The 24,942-nt window shown below is 34.1% G+C and overlaps 1 protein-coding gene across 1 annotated transcript in view; it reads left to right on the top strand.

Moving 5' to 3' along the window:
• Positions 1 to 24,942, top strand: part of LOC128679070 (uncharacterized protein) — an 81,056-nt gene that overhangs the window by 39,360 nt on the left and 16,754 nt on the right. Inside the window, exons 3-9 of the mRNA XM_053761054.2 lie at positions 128 to 297; positions 620 to 723; positions 2,004 to 2,206; positions 4,191 to 4,288; positions 10,989 to 11,214; positions 22,291 to 22,536; positions 23,482 to 23,645. Of these exons, the coding sequence (XP_053617029.1) occupies positions 128 to 297; positions 620 to 723; positions 2,004 to 2,206; positions 4,191 to 4,288; positions 10,989 to 11,214; positions 22,291 to 22,536; positions 23,482 to 23,645 (1,211 nt within the window). The remainder of the gene's footprint in view (positions 1 to 127; positions 298 to 619; positions 724 to 2,003; positions 2,207 to 4,190; positions 4,289 to 10,988; positions 11,215 to 22,290; positions 22,537 to 23,481; positions 23,646 to 24,942) is intronic.

Genomic DNA, 24,942 nt, shown 5'->3' with positions numbered 1-24,942 from the left:
TTTTTTTTTCTATAATATAGTTTGTAATTTTTTACCTACTTTTAACAAAATATGGATCTATTGTTGTCTTGAATAATTGAATTAAAATTTATTGAATGTTGCATTAAAATATTAGTGTTGTACGCAGGTGGAGCCCACGGGCTCCGCGTCTCTGGGGGCGGCGTCCCGGGCGCTCTTCGTGGAGAAGGTGCGGGCCTCCAACGCGGCCTGCCAAGCCGGGGACTTCGCCACCGCCGTTGCTTTATACACCGACGCACTTACGCTTGACCCCGCCAACCATATACTGTATAGTAATCGGTATGTATTCATTTTAATACACAACGGAAAAAATGTCTGACTATACCGTTCTCCCCTGGGCCAGGCGGAAGGGGCAAATACAAAAAGCATATGCGTGCTAATGGTCTGACTACTAAGAATGCCGAAGATCGCGCAAATTGGAGGCGAAATTGTAGGAAGGCGGAACCTAGGCTCTAACGTTTTGTGGCTGAGGAAGGAACCGGAAAGATACTCAGAAAGAGACAAGGCTTCTTTTATACAAGTACAAAATAAAATTCCTCACTCCTTCATCCATATTTTGTTCTCATAAAAAATTTTCATCACAACAATAATTTGATACCAGGTCCGCAGCTCGGTTAAAACAAGGGCAGTTTGCAGCAGCCCTGCAGGATGCGACCAGGGCCAAGGAGCTATGTCCCAACTGGCCGAAAGCTTATTATAGACAAGGTCTGTATAAATATTATTAATTTTTTTAGCGCTTTGCGTAATATTCCTTATTTACACGCTGTCCTGAATTTGATATGAATTGGTTATAAAGTCACAATGTCATGTTCTTTAAGACGAGTTCAGACTTGCTGTCACTCAGAATGATTCAACTAAAGGAGAAATTCACAAGCATTGATGGTCCATTTCCTATAGAGCTCGTACCTCGTTTTGCAAAGACAGCTAATTACACTAGCATTTTATTTATTACATGGAAGATATAAATTATCCTCGTTTTATCATTATTGTGGTTAATTTAAAATCATCACCCTACGCCAACTTATGGAAAATCTATACCCCACACACGACGCGTTGACTTGACTTGCGTGCGTCGCGTTCACTGACTTCAAATCATTTCGCGTTGTGTATTTTATGCACTTTATGTCAAAGTAATAAATACCAATTTGCAATGGACTATTTCGATGCTACTACGATTGTCACTTTCCCTATTATTACACGCGATCTTTTAAATAAGGCAATTGACAAGGCATCATCATCGATACTTATTTCGTTATTGAGATGATACCGAGAGGTAATGACCTGTAGCCACACTTGTCATCAATTTCTCGTTGAATCTTAAATGTATTTTCACAGTAGCTTCTGTTAAAGGAAATATTACTAAGGATAATAAAAATATATATATATTTTCCCAAAGAAACTCGATCTTGAAACTAGGTGCCACTTAAATTTAAATTAACTGTGCCAGAAGGCTCCGCTTTTTTATTAGTAGTATATCAATCAAGAAGTAGGATATCAATCAAGAATACAAGGTTACTTGTTTAACACACACAGCAACCTAGCAAGAATATATAACTAACATCATATACAACAACGTTTGTTCTACGAGTTTTGATAATTCGTTTTTTTGTTATTGTAATTTTATAAAAAATAAACTTCATTCCCTGTAATGCAATTTATTAAAATACATTAAGTAGGTATACCGTCTGCTTAAAAATTTAAAAAATGCTTCGGCTTTTCAAGTCTACTAGAAAAAGTTTTTTTTTTATTTCTGTACGTACAGTAAAACCGCATTTCAAGTTCCTTGCATGGAACAATAGGCGGTAATAGCGACGAATTTGAGTAGCTTGATATGCTGTTGACTGTAACTATATGTGGTGTAAATAATTGTTGCCTGAGCTTTGGAAGTCGGCAGTAAACTTAGTTTTAATTCAATTTGTTTTAATTTAATTAGTATATAAGTGGTGTATATCATCCTAAGTTAAATCAAGTATTTTGTTCCCCAGGTGTAGCCTTACAATGCCTCGGCCGACACGGCGAGGCACTGGCCGCCTTCAGCTCTGGACTTGGCGTCGAGGGATCCTCAAGACAGCTACTGGCCGCACTAGTAGAGGCTTCACTCAAGTCTCCTCTAAGAGCCACATTGGAACCCACTTTCAGACAACTAGAGGCTATGAAACTGGATCAGTCGCCTTTCGTTCTCATTTCTGTGAGTGTTTTTTTTTCTATTAATGAATTATAGTGACTTCGTGTATTTCATATTATACATATTTCTAGTTTTAGATAGCCGTAGTTTCTATCTTCATCTTGCCCTACTATCTGTGTAAATAGAATTCTCAGTGAAGTCTAGTCGACCACTTTGATGCACTTAATTTAAATAATTCTTAACGACTCCAGTGAGCTCAACATACTCAACAATATCAAACGGACAATCATTACTTCACCGAAAAAGGCGGTATTAAATAGGCACTAAACTTTTGTAAAATATTGTGTGAACCGAGGACTGTCGATGTATCGAATTTAAACTTATTTATACTGTCACCGGTCCCGTTCCGCGGCATCTGATACGGCGCGGGCGCAGCAAGTCCCGAAATAATGCCCGCCATTAACGTGGCTCTCCAACTACACTGTCATTCACTTGTTTTTTCTTTAAATGTCCCCACAGCGACAACACCGGAAAGACTGTCGCATTGTACACAATTTTAATATCAACGCAAGATTACCTTGTCAATATTTCTGTTGAAACATAGTTAACTCGCGCGACATAAACCTCTCTTTCACAACATTTACGATCTTCCAACAATGCTATTTATATAGACGTAGATCACAAAGGACAGTATTCCTTGCCAATCTATTTAAGCCGCGTTCTGTCAGAGGAATAGACAGAAAAACATTATGTTACTGTCTCGGGCAAAAGCAACAAGACGTTCCGGTTTCTCGGCATTAAGCACCCCATACACAGGCTCGGATTTGCATACATTCCTGCGCAGTCCGGCGACATCTGAGCATTTTTCGGCGCATTTACCCTGCAGACAATGGGCAGAGTGATCAAAGCGCCATAAATACGCGGCCCCCGTGAATTTACATACAATCTGCGCGACAGTTGATCGGCAGCGGGACGTGAATGGTCGAAATGGCGTCGTAGTTTACCTCAATATAGCGGTCGAGTCTGTATTTAAGATTTTTAATCTGGCAAAAAATAAAACCATATTATTTTTGAATGAGCGGATAATAAACTTTTGTTAAAAACAGCCAAATGTTTATTATTCGAGTCACGGTCGGGTTGAAATTGTTTTAATGATCTTGTTTGTGTGTTGATTGAAAACGTGATAATATTTAGAACGATAATTAGAAAGAGGAAATATAGCCTTTTAAAGAACGGAATTGCAAACGCCTTCTCTGTGGGTGTTCCCAAAGCTGTGCATATTATTGCTTCATATCGCGATAAGTCCAAAATGTTCAATACCTTAGGCATGTTTTACATTGCTCTCATAATGTCAATGGTAATGCACTTTTACGAATTCGACTTGCTTTTTTGACCGCTCGTGATACTCAAATCCCCATCTTTGGCCATTAGTTCGTAATTAACTTTGAATGAAATGACACCGAAAGCCCGACTTTTTATGTAAGTACAATTTACAATAATGCGATTTAGTAAAAAGGTTGTGGATTTGTTTTCCTTTTTTGATGACGCACATAATAAAGGAGATATAGATAGTGATACACGTGTTCGTAAAAATAATTTGAATCGCAAGTGTGATGAGTATATAAGAGTACGAATATAGATAGGCCAACCAGATAGAAAATGCATACACTCAGAAAAATTCAATAAAAATTTGTAAACCTTTATTAAAATAGAATTTACTTTATGGGGTACAAATTTCATAGAGAAAAAATACGTATCGAACTGTTATCTCATCTATGTCGTTTGGCCCGGGCCCTGGCTGGAGGTGTTGGCTTGGTGTCTAGCAAGAGCCGATGGTCTGTAAATTAATAATATCAAAGAACGTGCGAAGTATAGAAGAAGTATGTAAGAAGCAAGCGCCTTGGTTTCCGACCTGTAAAATAAATCGTTTAAATTAGAGACATAATAATTATCTCTTCAAACCTCTTCGTAGGCAGCTTCGAGTTTAACATCAATATAAGAATATCTTATAAGGTATTTAGATTTGATATAATTTATTTTTCCCCAGGTGGTGGGGCAGGAGCTACTGGCATCGGGCCAGTACCAAGCGGCTGTCACCGTCCTGGAAGCTGCCTTGAGAGTGGGCTCATGTTCCCTAAAATTAAGGTAAAGTTTAGCTTTATTACATTAACGAATTTTCTTATTTGAATGTTAAAAGCGAATGCGCATGTAATATTATGAAGTAATCTGCACTTCATTTGATTTGAAAATAGTGGCATGAAAGTATGTATATTGCTACTTCACGGTTCTATGTGAAATGGAGACCTCATGACCCCGTAAAAAAATATTCTCAAATCGATCCAGTCAATTTCAGTACTTATTAAATGGTTCCACTGAGTAGTAGAAAGAGTTTTGGACGTTCTGAATAAAATGGACGGACGACATAATCAAACTCTAAGGTATACGTGGGTGACAGAATCACAGGACAGGGAGGGATGGCGTACACAAAGAGAGCTCAGCAGTGAGCGGAAGGAAGCTGAAATCACGATTTTGGTGATGTTTCAGCAAGACAATTAAACGATCCCGCCTGAAAATCTACTTTCTTTGGAATTTTGAATCCGAACTTCATTGAAATAAAATTGAACCCACGACCTGAAAATGAAGGCGACAGACCACTTGACTACAAAGGTTAACTGATCAAGAACAGAAATGAGAAAATGTTATCAAATGGAAACCGGATCGCTGGCAAATTATATAGAGCTCCACAATACTGGAAAACATAGCGTCCAATTATCGTTTATTATATTCGAATTATCTGCAATTTTGCACACGGCTTTTTGCTGCCAGTTGATTGCGTCGCAAAAACTGCGGGATTCTTATACTACTTACTTACTTTTTTTGGTACATATTTGTGGGCAAGTCAAATATAGACTTATAACTAATGATATTATACACGAAGCAAGAAGTCGTACGATTAAATAGCAACATTATACAAACTAATACAAGTGTGAATCGAAAACGCAAAGAAATGGTTTTGTTGGTTTGCTTACAAGTAAGGTAGTAGAACATTTTTTTGAAGAAACAAATGGGATGTTTTAGCCTGCTACTTTTTATCTCAAATACATGAAATTAATAGGTACCTACTAATTCCATGCTCAAAGACTATTCTTTTTTTTTTCTTTTTGTAGGGACAAATCGTACAGATTAAGTTAGCTCAAAAGAGTTTGAGACTTGTGTTATATTAGTACTAATTCAACGATACTATAATTATTTTATTCTATTACATATACATGTACTTAAAATACAGGTCAATCTGAAAAAGATCATTTTCTATCTTGACCTGACCGGGGATCGAACCTGGGACTAGCAGTCCGGCATGATGAGGTTGTATTTGGCTGGTATTAGTATTAGTATTAAATCAACCCAAAACATTTTGGAAATGGATTCAATTTGATCTCATTACTCAAAAATACCCGTTGCCTGGACCCAGCACCATTTGGAGTAAAATAAGTGCATTATATACATATATCTGGGAGACGTAAAGAAAGATTCATTATTAGGGAATAATTCACAGGAATAATTCCTTATCCTTATTTGAGATATTTTGCGCCGATTCAAAGCTATTATTGGTGCTCTATAATGGACCGGCAACTTGTTACTACGTTCCTACTTACTTTTTATTTGCAAACGGCCCTATTCAGAACGAAATTGGCTATTTCGAGGTTTCTTCGGTAAAATAGACACCAAACCACCTCTGATATGGGTATCAAAAATTTTAATATCTTTGATGAATAATAAAAATATATGAATATAAATTATCAATTCTATTCTTGCATGTTTACGCTTAATTTACTTTTTTTTTGCTTTAGGTCCTATGTATGTCTATTTTTTAGAAAGTACATTACGTATACATTTGTTTATTTTAATTTTTTTGCCCCAAATTAAACTATTTTATATTGTAAATTTTACAAAAAACATCATATAAAAGTACGGCTCATTCGAATAAAAATACTTTTTTTAACAACTAACCTGCAAGGTATTGCACCAGCTATTACACACTTAGCACGGCCGAAGATCTTAATAAGAATAAGACAAATGGCCGCCTTCGAATCTTGGGTTCATTACTGATAATTTTATATCCTGGCCCGAAAAGCAATATATGTGATTTGCAATGTAATCTAATGTAAAACGACACCTGTCCCCGTGGGAAATAGACGCGGGCAGAGCCGCGGGCAAAGGCTAGTTTTGAATAAAATCTTAATTTTTTTTCAATGTTAACAAAGGAAAATCAGGCCATCACAGCAGATCACGTTTTGATCATTTATTTCGTAAAGTTAAATATAACTATTAACTACATATTTTAATCATTTGTATTATTAGTTTTAGGACAAACTAACAACGGGGATGATGGAATTATGAATGTGAAATCCAAAAAATAATTTCAACATTTTTTGGGCCAAGACATAAATAAGCCCATTAAAGCTGTAACATTATTATTTTTAATCGCGAACAGTATATAACCAGTTGACAGTGGAATAATTTACCTGCGAGTACGCGTGATGTACAGTCGGGGTGATATTTTGTAATCATATTTATGTTTTCATTGATTTATTTTCTACGAAATTTCAGTGGATTTAGTAATATTACAAAATGATAAATACACCACAAAAACAGAACACAGATAATATAATTGTAATTGGTAGCAATTTATTTTTATATTTATATATTTTTTATAGCAACAGAAAGGACATTTAATGAAAATAAGGTATCCTATAGTGGTATGCAAAAAAGAAAAAGATTTAATAGTTCCCATTAAAATTATAAATAAATAAAAAAACAGGTACATATACAGGTGTTTATTATAACTTTCCGTATTTCTATTTAGAATAAAAGTTAGAAGATCAACCAAATTAATATTTAATTCATTGAATAATAATTATTATGTAGCGCTTTCTGTCAAAGCCATATTTGGTAAAGCTATTACAAGATATTCGCGTTTGTCAAATTAAAATTGACAAGTGACATGCGTGAAATTATGAATTGAATAAATCTGCCAAGTGGGTCTAGAATAATCAGTTAAATATGTCCGTCCATATGTCACGTGAACGGTGATACTAGTTGAATTTTTCACAGATCTTATGTTCTTGTTGCCGCTATAATTGATACTAAAAAATAAAATAAATATATATTAAGGAGTTTCCCATGCAACAAATATGATTTGCAGTCTTTATAGATAAAGGTGACGTCTTTATAGATAAACCCTTCATGCGCGAGTCTGACCTGCACCAGGCCGGTTTTCTATTTTAAAAAATGGATATTTGCAATATTAGAATTAATAATGTAATATTTTACTAAATTTTAATTCAAAAAAACGTTAGATAGAAGTATTCTATTCGTATGACAGCATAATTACATGCTTTATTTTCTTAATTAAAAAAACATTCTTTAAACGTAAACATCTATCATTGCATAAGTGCAATACTAAGTACTAAGGTACTTATCAACCAATTTGATTATTTATTAATTAATAATAATAGTTTTGTAAAAAAGTACCTACCAATCCTGTATATCCATACTCTTCATACTTTCATTTGTTTTATACAAATTAAATACCTTTTTTATTTGCAAAATTGTGGTCCGTTTTTTCAATGTTGGAGCGTCAACATTTCAACGCATCTTGCGTGAAGATGACTCGCTGACAGACAACTGAAATGGTTGTTTATTACAATCACGCACTGGTTTTATTTCGATAAAAAATAAACAAACTTATATACTTTTGAAACGAAGATTCTTCACAGAAAGACATGAGAAGTAGTAATTTATTAAAAAATACGTTATTTACGTTATGTAACGAAACACGTTATCTTAAGAGAAATAAGTAATTTTAAGTCAATTCCTAAATATATTTCATCAAATATAACCTTTAGTTAATAGGTAAGTATAATATTATAGGTAAGTATATATAAAGTATGTATAATATTACATGCATATATTTTTCACGCCGACTGTCCTTAAGGCGAATGGTTATCTTCGTCGGAATTTCGACATTTTTGATTTATACTGTTACAGTTGTAGTAGAAATAAAGGCTACATAAATTTTAGCGACGTACTTTTATGCCATGTTCCCTTTAATATACTGCAATACTAATTGATATTATTTTGGCTCTGCATGATTACCGTTATTTCTCTCGCGCGTGACATTATGTAAAGCATTATTTGTAAAATTAAGGTTAATAAGATGAACCTCTTCGATTTATTAACTCTCATACGTAATATAATTGTATTATTGTACTCCGGTGCAATACGTACGCACCGGAGTACAATAATACAATTATATTACGATACGGATAGGAGGACTATGTGTTAAGTAGATACTTAACACATACTCCTCCTATCCGGCCATGAGCTAAAAATATTAAAAATAAAACAAATATTCGTTACCTAATACAATAGCATAATTTCCTGTATTTTTTCCAGCTCTTTCAACTAACATATGGTTAGTATCTTATATAATTTAATAACATATTTGAAAACCATTAAAACACCCTTAAAAATATTCAAATTCGTACAGCTACCAGACATTGATTGAATAAGCACCACAGAGGTGCATTTTGAAAACATTAAAAGCCCAAAATTGTCAAGGGTCTCGACAGGAGTCAGCGGCGTCGAAACCCACACCTCGGCGATGTTATCTCCCGTTGATGGATCGAATCGTTATCGATACAGCCCTATTCTGACCGGAATGTTAACGACAGACCCTTTCGATCTTAATCTAGATAAGATTATTGTTGACAAATGGGATGTTATTAATACGATTTTGAAGAAAGTTGATAGAGAAATAATGTCAACACGGATATTTTAAAAATAATCGGTTGATTTCAATTACTACTACATTTTTTCTTCAAACATACTGCGATTCATATATGTTATCATATTATTATCTATTTTGCACCAAGTATATTTTAATTCAAAAATTTATAGAAAATTGTATAGGTTAAAACTTAGTAAAATTGTATAATTGAAAAATGTATAGAAAATTCGTATTATTCTTTTTGGATTCCGCAACAAGTTTGTGAAGATTTTAAAACAGTACAAAAATTTGATCCCGTTTTGAACTATTAAATGAAATGTCAGCAAAGTTGCAAAGCACTATTATGTATTATTTAAGCGTATTTTCAGAATAACCCGCGGTCTGGAAGGTCCGCGTAGAGGCGTCACATGTCACCACGATGTCAAATTACATCGGCCGAGTGATTCATTAGCGCGGGCTCAAATTAAAATATTTATGTCAGGTTACTTTAATCGATTTCACACCAGCTATTTACTCGAGAAATTTTCTTAGGACAACCAAAATATTAAGGGTGATTTTATTTATCGCAACGAATTTTGCATCATGCGAATTTCTGCAAACCCTTTATCATTGCTTTATTTTTACTGAAAATTTAGCATATGTATTGTATAATCAAAAGTCAAGCAATAGTGCATATTTTTTTTTACTTCACTTAACTGATGAAATGTTAAATTTGCAATTTAATCAAAATTATATAAGCTATTCACGGCACTACAATCTAAAGTTCTAAACGGCCATAATAACAATGTAATAAAATAAAACATTACAACTCTTTATGTTAATACCGCCTAGAGTAGATCGACCATGTTAGGTTTTTGTAATTTATTATAATTCAGTGTCATATCCACTCTATTGCCCGCTGCGACAAAAAACTTAATGAGGCTTTTACTTGTCAACTCGATTACCTACGATCGCTGAGCAAAAAGCCAGACACGGATCCAGCGCTTTGGATGCGATGGGGGCAACAGGCACTTGCCCACAACTTTCTTTTATCTTCATATCTAAATATACTAATAACAGAAAAGTATATTTGCATAGCTGCCTCATTGCCGCAGAAAACACGATCCATCCAAAAAATTATAATTACAAAAATATGGAGATAATCATGAAGTTATCAACGAAATAGAAACAAAATTTTGGATTTCACAACCACTTCTGAGGGCTGGATCCGCGCCTACATAAAGCCGCAGCGAATCAACGTGAAGCTTTTAAAATTGTGTTTACGATCACTTATGATTAGTTATAGTTTATAGAGCGCTTCGATTAATAAGCTTTTAATGAGGCTTTTGATGCTTTTCGCCCTATTAAATAAGTTTAATCGTAGTCATAAAATAATTGTGAGCTGAAAAGGACCTTAAGGGATGACTTCGGTTATCTTTTCATACTTTAGTGCATGAGCAGGCAATATTTCAATCTCAAAGATTGATCCATTTTGTGTTAAAATGTCACATCACACTATCTGAATTCCGTGCTAATTTACAGATAATGATTTTAAAAAATGAAAATAATTTATTTGCACGAAACAAAGTACAGGAGATGTTAATGATGATGATGTCAAAAGTAATACGTGCAGGCACTGTGATACGGAATAGCTTCTTTTGAAATTGAAAGTACCATCTACCAGTACCTATATAGGGCTAAACCCGCTAATCCGAAAACTCAAGATGGATATTTTGCTTGTAAAAAATGGCATTTTACGTTTATTATGTAACACTATTGGGTCTATTGTCTATAAATAAGCTATTTCCAATAACGAACTATGATATTTTCGGCACAGCATTCTCAACGGTTAACGTTTAACGTTAGCTCAAGTAAATGTTACGAGCAAGTGTGTTTAAATATATATATATATATATATATATGTATGTATGTGTATATATATATATATATGTATGTATGATCTAATTTAAAAATAAAATTACAACCTATATTGTATGCTGGGAACTTGTCCTTATGGGGCTGGGAATCATAAGTTTAATTAAGTATTGTATTCTTTAATTTGTTCTAATTCCTCAGGGGTTCAGTATTCAGCGCGCTGTCGTCAGCCCACTGGGCGCTCAGCCAACTAGACGCAGCCATCAACTACATGCAGCAAGACTTGGCCGTGGCGAAGTCCCTGGGCGACACGGCTGGCGAATGCCGCGCGCATGGCAACCTGGGGGCCGCGTACTTCAGCCAGGGCTCTTATAAAGATGCTCTGACGGCGCATCGGTACCAGCTCGTTTTGGCGATGAAATGCAAGGTCAGTTGAATATTTATATATGGTATTTATCGAAACCATAGGGAAGTGTCAGGTGCTAAATCAATACGTGTAACAAACCCTGGCGGTGGCGAAGTTCAGGACCACAGAAAATTATGCGTGCGCGCCAGAAATCATTTGCATCTTACGAAGAATAATCGATAAAGCATTTTGTACTTTTTATCAATTTACCACCCACGACTTTGTAAAACAATTGAACTGATATTTACGTACATTATTACCATACTTATTGATTGTCTGAGATAGGTACATGTTCTAACCTTACATAGATAGGGAACTGACTGCCATCGGAGTCAGTCTTTGTATTGATACTACAAGATTTTATAGCTTTCTTGACATAAAGCCGCAATGATATGCAAACTATCGGATGACACGCCCATTCGCCTGCATATTATGCAAGAAGCACAAAAGATCAGAGATAATATAATCAGAGGTTTCAACAGAACTCTAGTTTTATAGTCGTCTCACAGGATGTGTTGCTTCATATTCGTGACTTTATAGCGATCCCGTGGGAATTTTGGGATAAAGAATATACTAATAGATATAAGCTAACCTTTGCACATTTAAGTTAGATAAGTAACCTAAGGTTGTCACAAATACTGTTTCTTTTTCGGCCAGTCTATATTAAATATAATATAGAATGTAATTGGATTTGTCAGGCTAGACCTCCATGGTATATTGTATATATAGGATATTGATCCAAGATCCTGGGTGGATTGGAAATTTCGAATAACACAAGAATAATTGTAATCATTCTGGTTTGGTTAGACTATTGCGGGTTTTTATTCGCCTATTAGAATAAGCAGACGATTGTATGCCATGAATGTCGTAGTGGAATAGTCATCGTGTCAATCGTTAAATAAACTACGGGTGAAAATCTTGCCACCCACTCATTTCCAAATGTGTCCCGTTTACTATTTCGTGGTGGCGAAATATTTTAAGTAGCTTTAGCCCACGACTCCGCTCTCATAACTTACAAACGTCGAAAGCATTTTTATAGCATGGTGCCACATGGTAAACAATACCGCAGTGTATGGACACCAACCACAGCAATCTGATAAGAGTCACTGGTGCCGATGGTAAAATTATCGACTTTTACAAGTTTTTCTGGATGTCCCAAATAATTTGACAATAATTTTAAGAGATCCAACTCACACACAACAAAATTAGGCAAAATATGTAATGAAGGAAATATACTTGGTTAGGCGATTGTAATTGCGATACTCCTATCATGTTAATAGACATGATGTAAGACAAAGTAAGAAATTATGGGTTAGAGCTTTTATTGAATACCTCTTCTCTTATTGTAACACGTAAGTAGATCGCCTTGAAATTGCATAGACTCGTATTGTATATTACAATCATTTTATCGTTTTAAACCGACGAATCGCATAGTCTTTTGACAGAATATTTTATCAAATTCAATTTGATGATTCAAAATGTCTAAGGGAATATTATTTATTGTAGAAACACAAAAACGACTGGATAAAATTGTCACAGAGACAGACTAAACTTTCAGGAGTAACCATGGAATTAGTAGGTACTTCACGTACTTATTCCATGGGAGTAACATAAAAAAGCGTAAAAACGGACTATGATGGCGACGCTAACACCTAATGTTCTTGGAATACAAACAAAGTATGAGAAAAACAAACTCAATAAGCTTTGGAACTAGAACTGCGGTGATGAAAACAGTGGAATATTACACAAACGGTGGTAGTAACGCATTGAATTCCTCCTACAAATGAAGTAACAAAATGTTCTAGCCTTCGCCGGTAATAACTTATGTGGTTCGAGATTGAGACAAATGTTAAAAAGTATTCAATATAATTTCATCGAATTTGGTTATCATTTTGACCATAGTGTCATTTAACATGTAATCATTATGATCCCGATTATAACTAAGTAGTAATATATTTTAGTGCGAGTCTGTTTGGCGCGTCAAATACTTAGTTAAATAATTTTGAAGTTTCGTCGCAAGAGCTAATAAGTTGGAATGAAAACGATAAGTAGCGAATTATATTTGTTTTCAATTATTTTATGTGTGTAGCCTCTACAACTAGTATTTAATTTTAGCAACTCCACAATCATTTCATCTCACTTTCATTCGCATATCACATTCGCATATCATATGGCATGTATTTTGTAATATTTTCATGAAACAATCTAATTTTGCACAATCGTGAAATGATTCCAGTTTTACGGATTACACTATTCAAGCATGCGCACAATTTAAAAGCGATACAACGCATTTGCATACATTTGAATTTAAATCACAGTAACATTCATATAAACGTCTGGAGACTACATATTTCCGATATGAGGACTGCAATAATTATCTCAGTATAGTCAACAACAAATCAACCGAGCAACCGCCGCGTAAACTGCTATTACCGTGTAGTTCAGGGTAGCTCTTCCTGCTGTCGACTGTACGAATTCCCGATTTCACAACACTATTTGTGTGATCATCGATATCTGCATTGTACAACACTTTATTGAGAACAGGATTTTAATTGGAGGGACATCCATTGACATATTTAATGTTATTGAGCTTAGAGTCTTCGAGAAGCTAAATAATTAAAGGTCCAATTCATGGTTATAGTAGAGTCCGATTGGATTAAGTCAAAACAAACGTATACGTGTCACTTTCACACTTTCAGCTTCAAAAATATTTTTCGTTATAGCAACATTGTATCTACGGCATGTAATAGGATTTCTCAAGAAAATCAATTTAATAGGCAATAAATGTAGGTAAATTACCTTGCACCGTTAGATAATGGCGATAATTGTGTGTATGGTAAATACCTTATACAGCTGCCATACCATTTATAGGTTCATCAAATTACCTACACCCTCATACAAAGCCTACCTCTACACATTGAAATTATTTTTATGTGCCCTAGATGTACAACCGCATAGCAGTGATTACTTCTTTTAAAACATGTCCGCTCTGCCGTCGTAAACATGAATTCTTTTTAAATACCAACACCTTTTTCGCTTTCGTACCTACATGTACGATACATCACGTCTGCAATTAAAATGTTTTTCTACTTAACGATACCTTGTGAATGAGCGCTCATAGTACGAGAGCCGGCGACTGTATTACGCTCCACATATAATAAAGTATATTTTTTATTGGCCCCTTTGATCGTTGCCGGCGGCGCGGCGCATGCGCGCATAGTAATGATAATTTGCAGTAAATACAGCGAAATGCACCGAGCCTTTTATCGTAACGTACAACTTGTGATATTAGCGGGAATAAAATTAAAGCCTGTCTTTCTGTTAGATAATCCCACATTACAAGATGCTGAGTATTGAAAATATGCACACAGCCCGACTTTTCAAATGGACCATTAGGAGGCTGTAAAATTAAATGAGCAAAGAGGAAAACACTTGATACACATTATATAAATTACAGAAATAATTTAAAGATTCTAAAACGATGGTTATTCTTGAATTATTTGTATTAACAAAACATATATAAATATTTATTACAATATACGTTTATTTTATAGGTAATGAAAATATGTTAAAAATAAAATAAGTTGAGTAATATTATCACGATTCATATTTTTCGTGATATAACTAAGTATATCTTTAACGATAATTGCGGATTTTTATGTCTGTCATTATTGCCATAAAAGAGCAAAGCTAATATGAACTTCATAAAAAGAAAACGCCCTAACTATGTACCTTGTATAATAAAGCTTGCAAGACACAAATTGGATTCTTTCTTCTTCACATATAGTTATGAGATATGAAGAAAATATGATTTTGTTAATGAATAGAGTATTAAGACATTCAATACTTTGAAACTTTTAAATTACCTACCAACCGAATCGAAGATGAAATAACATCAATATACAACTTCCTAAAAAGAAACACCTAGATTGGATAAAGGCATGTATAAGTATCTTTATTATTCTTATAATATTTATCCAAACTAGAAACTTTAGTACTGCTTCTGCAATAACTTGACAGAATTAATAAAACAAAAGCATAAAACATATATTAAGCCTGTAAGATTGAGTGATTACTTCAAAAATGTTTTGAATATTTGTCTTGATACACATACACACCATACTCAAATGGAAAGCAATCACGTGAGGCACTTGTGAAACAATCCAGGGAACAAACAGTCGTAAAAAATATTTACTTTAGCCGTTCCGCACCAAAGGCACCCAACAAAAACCAGTCGCTGACTTAAAATAAGCGCGAAATGTCCGCAACAACGGAATTCGTTCTGGCCGCAGCGACTTGAGAACGCTCATTATTACGCGAACAAATAATACGATTCTATCAAACTGCCAGCCAGTATTATTTCACGCAATATTTTATGATGGTAGCTCTTGACCTATCGCAAATTGAAACACAGTCTCATTGAATTTTAATATAGATTAAGTACTTATTTTATAACTTTCGTGTATGTGAACTAGCCCACCCTTTCGTACATGTTGAATTGAGAACCTCCCTCTTTTTTTAAGTCTGTTAAAAATACATATGTATATACAATGCATAGGCTGCCATATTCTTGTATAATTTAATTTCATATGTGTAATTAGACTTGGGACATCGCTACCGCATAAATGTAAATTTTTTGAACGTACAAATATATTTTTAGCCCTTCAAGAGCTAAACAAGACTATCAGTAGTAAAGTGCTTGCCTCTGAACCGAGAGGTCCCGGGTTCGATCCCCGGTCGGGTCATGATGGAAAATAATCTTTATCTGATTGGCCCGGGTCTTGGATGTGTATCTATATATGTATTTGTTATAAAAATATAGTACTGTTGAGTTAGTATCCCATAACACAAGTCTCGAACTTACTTTGGGCCTAGCTCAATCTGTGTGATTTGTTTATATTTATTTATTTATAACAAACGATTTTTATAGCATCGACAATGACAATAAAATTTTTGTTTGTTAGCGCAGTTTGTTTGTAGTTTCAAAGGCAATTTCAACAAAACCCATGTTCATTTTGAAATTCATTAAGTGCATTTAAATTGCGATCCACCACGGGCTGGTACACGAGATTATTTGACAGTAACATGTGAGCCATTCCACGGGGTTCATTTGCGCGTGGCCGGCATGGCGCAAATGCCGAGCTATCCGACTATTCTAGCTCAGTGTTACCAACTCTTTTAACCAAAACAAAAATTTAAATATACCCGGACTTAAAACCGTGAGTTGGTAACATATAGATAATAATCAATTTAACTCTCTATCCTTTTTAGATATGTACGATGCAATACACAGACATTCCGATACAGATTTACGATAAACTTTTATATAATAGGGTGGGGACTAAATATAGCGTTCAGATATACTATTAGAATATAAATAGGTAGATATATAAATGTCCTAAATTACCTTCCAAATGTCTGATGAAGGAAGATAAAATTGTTTTTTTTTTTTAATTTCATTCTAAATTTTTTTCTTGTCGGTGGAGTGTCTTCCACTGTCCAGGCAGTAAAAGTATAATATGATTTATGAATCACTACTTTGACTTATTAAAATCTAAATATTTAAAAATTCTAACTTTCTAAAATGTTGGGCGGAAGCATATTTGTCTAAGTTGAACTTCCTAAGTTGGCAACACTGTCTAGCGTGTATCGTGTGGCAGGTGATACCTCGTGCAATGTGTGCCTGAGATTAAACCCCCTTGATTATGACGTAGCTGCTAACTATAAATCTAGGCTTGTTGGAACGTCCGTGTTACCGCTGCGAATTATTTTCAAGAGATTATATCGATACTAGCTATGCCCCGGGGCTTCGCTCCCGTGAGAATTTCGGGATAAAAAGTACCCTATGTATTATTCCAGGTTATATTGTACTCGTGTACCAAATTTCATAACAATCCATCCAGTAGATTTTGCGTGAAAAAGTAACAAACATACAAAAATTAAACAAAGTCCGCCCTTTGTTGGTATATAGTTTAAGAAAAATATAATAAAATACATCACAAACTCTCACATAATATTAGTAGGCTAGGGTGTTTATAATATTAGTGGCATAGCGATATGTCCTAAGCGATATGTTTTTTACTTCGTATTCTAAATTAAATTATATTTACCAAAGCTACAAACTACTAGCATTTCGGAACGACCACTGCTGAGAAGAAATGCCGAAAGAAACTCATTCAAACATACCATTTTTTAAATATAAATTTATGTATAATTTTATAAGAAGGCAGAAGGAAACGTATGTAAGTGGTCGTGTTGATTTTTAGTATAGGTATTAAATAAACATCCAGTATTTAGATTTTATATACTTGCACTTTATATACTGTTCGTTTGAATACTGGCTGTGGCCCCTATTACCTGATCAACGATCTGTGAGATTTCATAAATGCAGATTTATGTTGATGTTAACATCCTCATTAAAATTTTCTTAATGGATCAGCAGTAATAGCAGTTTTTGTTTGAACTTCTTTAGTAATTTCACGTAACCAGTATTTTATTACCTACCATTTCGGTACCTACGCTCGCCTCGCTCATATACAGATGGACTTATAAAAAGTATATTATACTCTTTTATTTTAACAGCCTACCATCTTTATTTAAAAGTATCAATTACTACTAATTGAAAACTGTACCTACTAGAAAAAAATCACGTGGTTTGGTTCAATAAAATTTATTTTATGTTACTCCACAAAATAAATATTTCTATAAAAAATTCTACAATGTGTGTCCAATTGCAATAAACTTTGCGTTAAAAAAATATACGTAGGTACGAATGTCGGTCATTAAGGCGGACGTCGCCACACATAAATTTTGACTGATTTTTATTTTATTACTCGTTTTACTATCGTAACTCAATGTTTCCTTTTTTTATTCAGCATAGCGATCATTAAAATGTAGATGAAGCCTGTCTCCGGTACTTATGAATATGCATGTTCTGCAAATTCCTTAAGAGTAACTAATAAATTAAGTTCTTAACAGTAAAAAACAATATTTATTTAGTGGTCATATCTGCTAAACAAATTTTCAAATCTAATAACACGGTAATATGGAGCCTCTCCACGTGGTAACATTTAAGGCTTAAGCTCTTGATTTATGTAGGTACCTATTTGTTATGCCGAAAAAGCAATTCGTCCATTTGGACGAATAAGCACTAAGATGTTTATATATACAGGCTATTAGATACTATCAGCAAACAGCTCGCCAAACTTTGGTGGATTTGGCATTAATTGCTGGTTTTTTATTGCGGTAAATAAAAGCAAAAAAATAGATACAAACTACGCATTCCCCACGACATCTGTCTGAGTTCGGCGATAGTGTGTAGCCAGCATCGTGATAGCGTGCTCTATAGACAAATAAAAGCCCCACTAATATTTTAGCTTTAGGAAATTAACAAACACAACTGAACTTTAAGCGGAGCACGTTAGTACCGCTGCCACCCATTCGCTGTTTTTACATAAATGCCGATCTCACATCGATAAAGACTCTACGGCCATTTAGTTTCACTCAGATCGCAAACTCTATTGGAATTTGAAGTACATTTGAATACAGTTAATTAACTTAACCCAACAAAATATTCAAAGTCTAGTTTTATACCTATTTAATTAAATATTATGTTGGTTTCAATTCAAGCCACAAGTGACTTGTATTTTGATAGCCATATTCCTGAGAAACATTCTTAAGAATAAACATCTTATTTTGAAGATATGACTGTAATTTTACGACCAATCGCCTGCCTGACACCAGAGCTCTTTGGGAATACTGTTGTTGCCAAGATATTTTGGTATCTTATTGAGCGTCGAATGACATTCACGAAGGATATGGAGCAGTCCTATGCTAAGACGGCAATACACAAAATTTTTCTCAAGTCACTTCCAACTTAATTCCGAAATATGATACCCAAAAAGTATAAGTTAGTCGTGCCCACTCATGGTTCTTGGTACTCAAGAAATAACCGTTCTCCTACTTTATGACACGAAATCGTTAATTACTGATCAGTGCAACATTTTCTTATAAACGCCATTTATCTTATAAAACCGATATATCGAATTTTCGCTATATGCGCTACAGACAAAACATGCAAACTATTTATTTGCAAGAACAAAGTACATACAAAAAAGGTACATCAGAATATCATCATGTATTCAGTCTGCAAGCAGATGCGCAAAAAAATGTACAAAATAGAGGGTCGATTTGCAATTTTTATCACATTTTAAAGAGGTCCAATGTGTTTTCGAATAAAACTTTGGTGCTAAATCATTAAAACATATAGGCTGAAAAACCTTTTCACAAAGTCTAGTATCTTGCTAAGCTAAGCACAATTTAAATCCAAACTTAATCGAAACCTATTCCGTGGATCGCACACGATGCAATAAAAATGAACACTCACCATTTAATTAAAAGTTACATAATTGTGAGGAATAATAACTGGGCAAGAATGTCGTTGTGCAGGTATATCAATAAAATAGCAAGCCAGTTGGTAAATGTTTATCTTAATTCAACACGATAGTAGGTTCTATCTAGAGCTTCGTTTAACTGAGAATTTGAGTTTGATTGCATTAATAAAGGCATCGAATTTTGTATTTACGGAAAAATACGACTATCATTACACATACTTACATATTGTCTACATTTTGCTAGAATCAACTCAATAATAAATAATCAGAACATCCATCATTTTTCGCATTTATACGAGTATAGTATTAGTAAGATAAGAAGACAAGACTATATTTTGCGAGGTATTTGTCATCTGTACAAAGATTGTACAGTGTGCATACTAGGAATGGCATGAGAGACCCGGCGAGGGCTCGACTCCGTATGTAAATCACAACGTTATCGTATCGTACACTCACATACTTAATTAGCTAGATTGTTGCAGCGACCCCACTAGTGCGGCGATCGTTGTCGATATATCGATATCGATTAATGTGACCGATGCTTCGTGTCCGATTGTTAGTTTTTACTATAAATATAATATAGAAAGATATATATAAATGTAAGTCTTATTAGAGACACCTTGACGTTAAACTACTTAATAATTTGTAAATGAAAGTAAGTGGGTTGGTGTGGTGGTGGTACGTTTAAATTATATAACAATGAATTAATCAAATTATTCGGTAACAAATTTTGGGCTTGTAATGACAAGCCATATACATGACAAAAAAGAAGATAAATATGAATGTAGATGGACGGAGAGAAAGACCGAAAAGTGATGGAAGGACAGCGTTAGAAATGATATGAAAGTCTTAAAAGTGAATGAAGGTCTTACAGGAAACAGATAGTTGTGGAAAGAAAAGATATTATGAGCCGACCCCAATCAAAAAGGGATTTGGTAATAATCTAGAAGAATTGGTTATTGAGCATGTTATAAGTACTCAGTCAAATATATATTCGTATAATATTTATATACTACTATTTGAATTTGCGACAAAATTGATAAAGCGTCAATTGTAAAAACAATACTTGACCCGCACCGACCAAATTTAGAAACATTTTGGAAAGTAATTTACTTAACTTTCTTCAACTACAAGACCACTGTGCCACATAAGTTTATTTCTCAATAAGCCGTCACCAGTCGACTTGCAAGCATAAAAATAAAATTGTCACATCACTAGGTTGAGACAAAGCCCTATTGGCGGTCCTTCTTCAAATATTTTTTTGTTTTATCTTCACTTCCTCGGTGAAAAGGACGCGATGTGTTCCAAGCTCCTTTTGTTCTCTTTTGTATTTTATGTCTTTGAGGTTTATTCAGGGCAATACATACACATATCTGCCTTATGCAATATATAATGGAGCAGCGAGCGGCGAGGTGACGAAAGTTGTTTTTGAAAACCTTGCCTTCTTTTACTTTAGTCTAAGTATTTTTTTTGTCAAGTCAAAAATATTATATAAATCATTGTTTACATTTATATTTATTATTGGTTGTAAATAGGATTTATTTGAAATTATTTTTTTGAATTATTTATTTGAATACCTATGTTACATTTCAGACTACGTATTTGCTAGCATTTTATCAAATATTTGACCATACATGTATTTAACGTCGGTAATTTATATAAAGCTTTAATAGAAATTCCAGAACCTTTATACTGTCGTAAATCGATACTGGAAGCCTGCGCACGCGCAAGAGAATGTACGTTATACAATAATGATAGTACAGACAAACAAATATCAACATATAATATGTGTTGTAAATGATGTCTAGTGTGAAATAAAAAAATATTGGTTTTCATTGGTTCATTTAACATTTATTGAAAATTCGACCAACTTGACTTATGCAAATCCAAATGATTTTACACTTTTTTGTGGACTGACATCATTCTGGGCACTTTTATGTATCACAATATGATTTCTTACTTAGGCAATATTTAATGCCCTATGTTTGAATTAATTATTATTTTTACTCTACAGGGGTGAGTAGAGGGAATGTTTTAACTTTTTTATAAAGTTTTATTAGGTAGGCATTTGTGAACTGGACATAATTCTCAGCGCTCTTTATTTTATGTTAATGCGTAACTGTCGCTCCTTATTTACGATATCACTGATCCTATTGGTGGCTTAGATCATAAAGTATTTCATCATAAATGTCATAGATCCAAGTAGATCACGAGATCATAAACCGTAAGTAGCTCAGAGTTATATCGACAAAATGAACTAAATAAATGTCCCATTTTTTATATTTCAGTCTCTTTTCCTTCTCCAAAATCTCTTTTCCTTCACGTTATTATATGCACAAAAACTACACACATTACCCAAAAACTTTTGAGTCGATTTGAACTCCTATCACAATTTTTTTTTTCACAAGGTTGCCCTTATACGTGTTACCGCTTTTTCTCCAGATTTCTCTTCTTTTTCTGCGAATGTAAATTCACAAAAAATAACTAATTCTGTGAAGATCACTTTTAAAAAACGCTAAATTTAAATGGTCGTTATTAATTATGATTAGGTAGGTATAACTGATGTAGATTCCTTGAGGAGTGTAGGGGAGAACAAAGAGAGGCTTTCCCATAACTACCACAGCGGAAAATAAACAGTGATAACACTGTTTATTTTCCGCGCGTACAAAGCTACAGGCAATAGCTAATATTATTATTTTTTCAGGACACGCAAGCAGCGGCAGCCGCACTAACATCCTTAGGGCACGTGTACACTGCCATCGGTGACTACCCCAACGCACTCGCCAGCCACAAACAGTGCGTGCAACTGGTTAAGCAGATGGGTGACCGATTGCAAGAAGCCAGGGAGATCGGCAACGTGGGCGCTGTTTACTTGGCGATGGGTGAATTTGATTCAGCTGTAGATTGCCACACGCAGCATCTAAGGCTGGCTAGAAGACTTGGAGATCAGGTTCATTTGTTTTTCTTAAAATTACTTATCTGTGCACTACTCGAAGATAAGAGTTAGCTTGGTTTTGCTCATGTTTAGGTTCGCGATGCGATGTGTTTGGCGCGAATCTATCTGGCGCCTTAAAAATGCATCTGATTATCTTAGTAGGTACATATTAATATGAAATAATGATTAAAGTATGGGGGCGGTTGTTAGAGGAAGGAGATTCATTCGTTTTAATGTCTATTTAATAACATATTATCGTCAGTATACTCAACTATATCTAATCAGGTCCATCACCGGTACTCTTAATTACATAATCTAGTCTCAATTAAATAATATATTTCCCTGTAAGTAACCCACGTTTAACCACCGTTAGATAAATAAAATTAATTTCTTGATATCACCTTATCATTAATGCATTAAACCACCGTTTCCACGGATGAATAACCTGCCTCACTCAGGCAGGAGGCAAGTAAAATCAATATTCACACTTCGGAGTCAAACGGTGCGATTTGTGTTTAAAGTATATTATGTCGATCTATATTTATTTCAGAGATAAAAAATATACCATAACAATTGTTGTTCATTGTTTCGTTAATACATACTTCGCAATTTGATATAAACATAGATTTATTTAAGTATAACATAGATTCACAATTTTACAGCTTCTAGAGCTATAATTAATATGAGCATTTGTTTTGAAGAAAGTGAAATTTCTTATTGTGTTAATTATTATTTATAATGATTGGATTTTTTCGACTCGAATAATCCTCATTAATAGTGACTATTTAGTTCGAGGTGCTCTAGGAGAAACACATTTTAATTATATCTCGAATAGCACTTTATACATACTTATTGACCGTTAGTGCTGTTCAAATCAGAGCTATTTAAATTGGTGCGCAGAACGGATCAATTTTGAAGCTTTTCAAATACCTATTTAAGATATCTATCCATATTTTTCAGGTGGAAGAAGCCAGAGCATATTCGAACTTAGGGTCTTCGTACCACTACCGTCGGAACTTCTCCCAGGCTATAGCATATCATGAGAACGTCCTGCGGATAGCACAGAACCTCGGCGACCGCGCTATTGAAGCTAGGGCTTACGCGGGGCTCGGTCATGCTGCAAGGTAATTATTTTTGCCCGCCCACGCTTCACATTTTTATCGATTTCTTAAAATCCATAGCGAAAATTAAAAAAATACTACGGGAGATTAAGTTACATATATACTAGATAAAGGATTTTATTAGAGAGTATTACAGTTTACCAACAAGGATTTCGCTAGGCAACTTTTTCTTTAGTAAATTGTATAATACTTATTTTTAATAAAACTTATCATCTAATGATTAAGTAATAAATTTTATTGAAAAGTATTACCATTTTATGAATTAGAATCCGTAAAATAGGATCGTAGCGCTAATGAGCCCACAGCACCCTCTTAAAGATGAAGGATGTTACAAGTTGCATAGTTTTATATATCAATGGCATTATATTTAGTTTAGGTATAAACGATTTGCGTACAGTATTATATATAAATAGTCCTTCTTTCCTGTCGACTCTGTTATTTTGTTTACTGGTGTCGGATTTTATTCAAGACGCCTAATGGCATCTGATGGCTTTTATGACTTCCGCCGTCTAGTGACATGTAGTCGCATATGACATTGTAACTCTACTTTCGTAGTGTCTTTTCCACATATTTTCTATAAAGAAACTCGTTTGCCTTAAAGAGTTAACGTTTTAGAATTTCTAATATACCGAATATTATAAATTCTCGTTAAGTCTTGGAACTTATAGTTATTGCTAAACAACAGAAACATTGTGCTATTTACTACTGAAATTTGATATTTTATATACATCCCTCAACATTGTTGCCGAACCAACTAAGTTTTCTGAGTTTTGATTTGAATACTAAGTACTTGCACAACACACTGTAAACGCAACTCAACACTGTAAATACTTTTATTATTCTCATAACATTTAAATTGGATTTTTAATGCTGTATGTTGATTAAACGTGTCTTTTTCTTTCACTTTTATAATTTCATGCCAAATCAGTCTTAATCCAGACGATAGTAGACTAAACTGTTGTATTTAAAACTTTAATTTCCTGACATACTTAATGTAAATATAATTTTATTTACTTTTCTAGAAGAATTTTAGCTCACATTCGTCGATTTTACTTAACAAATCTAGGTACAAGTGACTTTTTAAGTATGTCTTCTAAATAAGACAGTCCCAAATTTCTTCAAAATATATTGTTAATTACTTAGTACGAGGTTTTACGGAAAAGAATATATATATGGTAGTGGTTCAAAAATGCTTTCTTGATTAATGTTTTACTGTTCATATTTCATTATGTAATGATCAAACGACAAAATTTAATTAGTATAAAGTTGTCGCGGGACAGGTTTCAGATCACCTATTATA

Source organism: Plodia interpunctella, chromosome 21, assembly GCF_027563975.2.
Source record: "Plodia interpunctella isolate USDA-ARS_2022_Savannah chromosome 21, ilPloInte3.2, whole genome shotgun sequence".
In the NCBI taxonomy this organism is placed as follows: domain Eukaryota; kingdom Metazoa; phylum Arthropoda; class Insecta; order Lepidoptera; family Pyralidae; genus Plodia; species Plodia interpunctella.
Note: the sequence above shows the minus strand (reverse complement) of the source record. Positions and strands in the feature narration are given on the sequence as shown.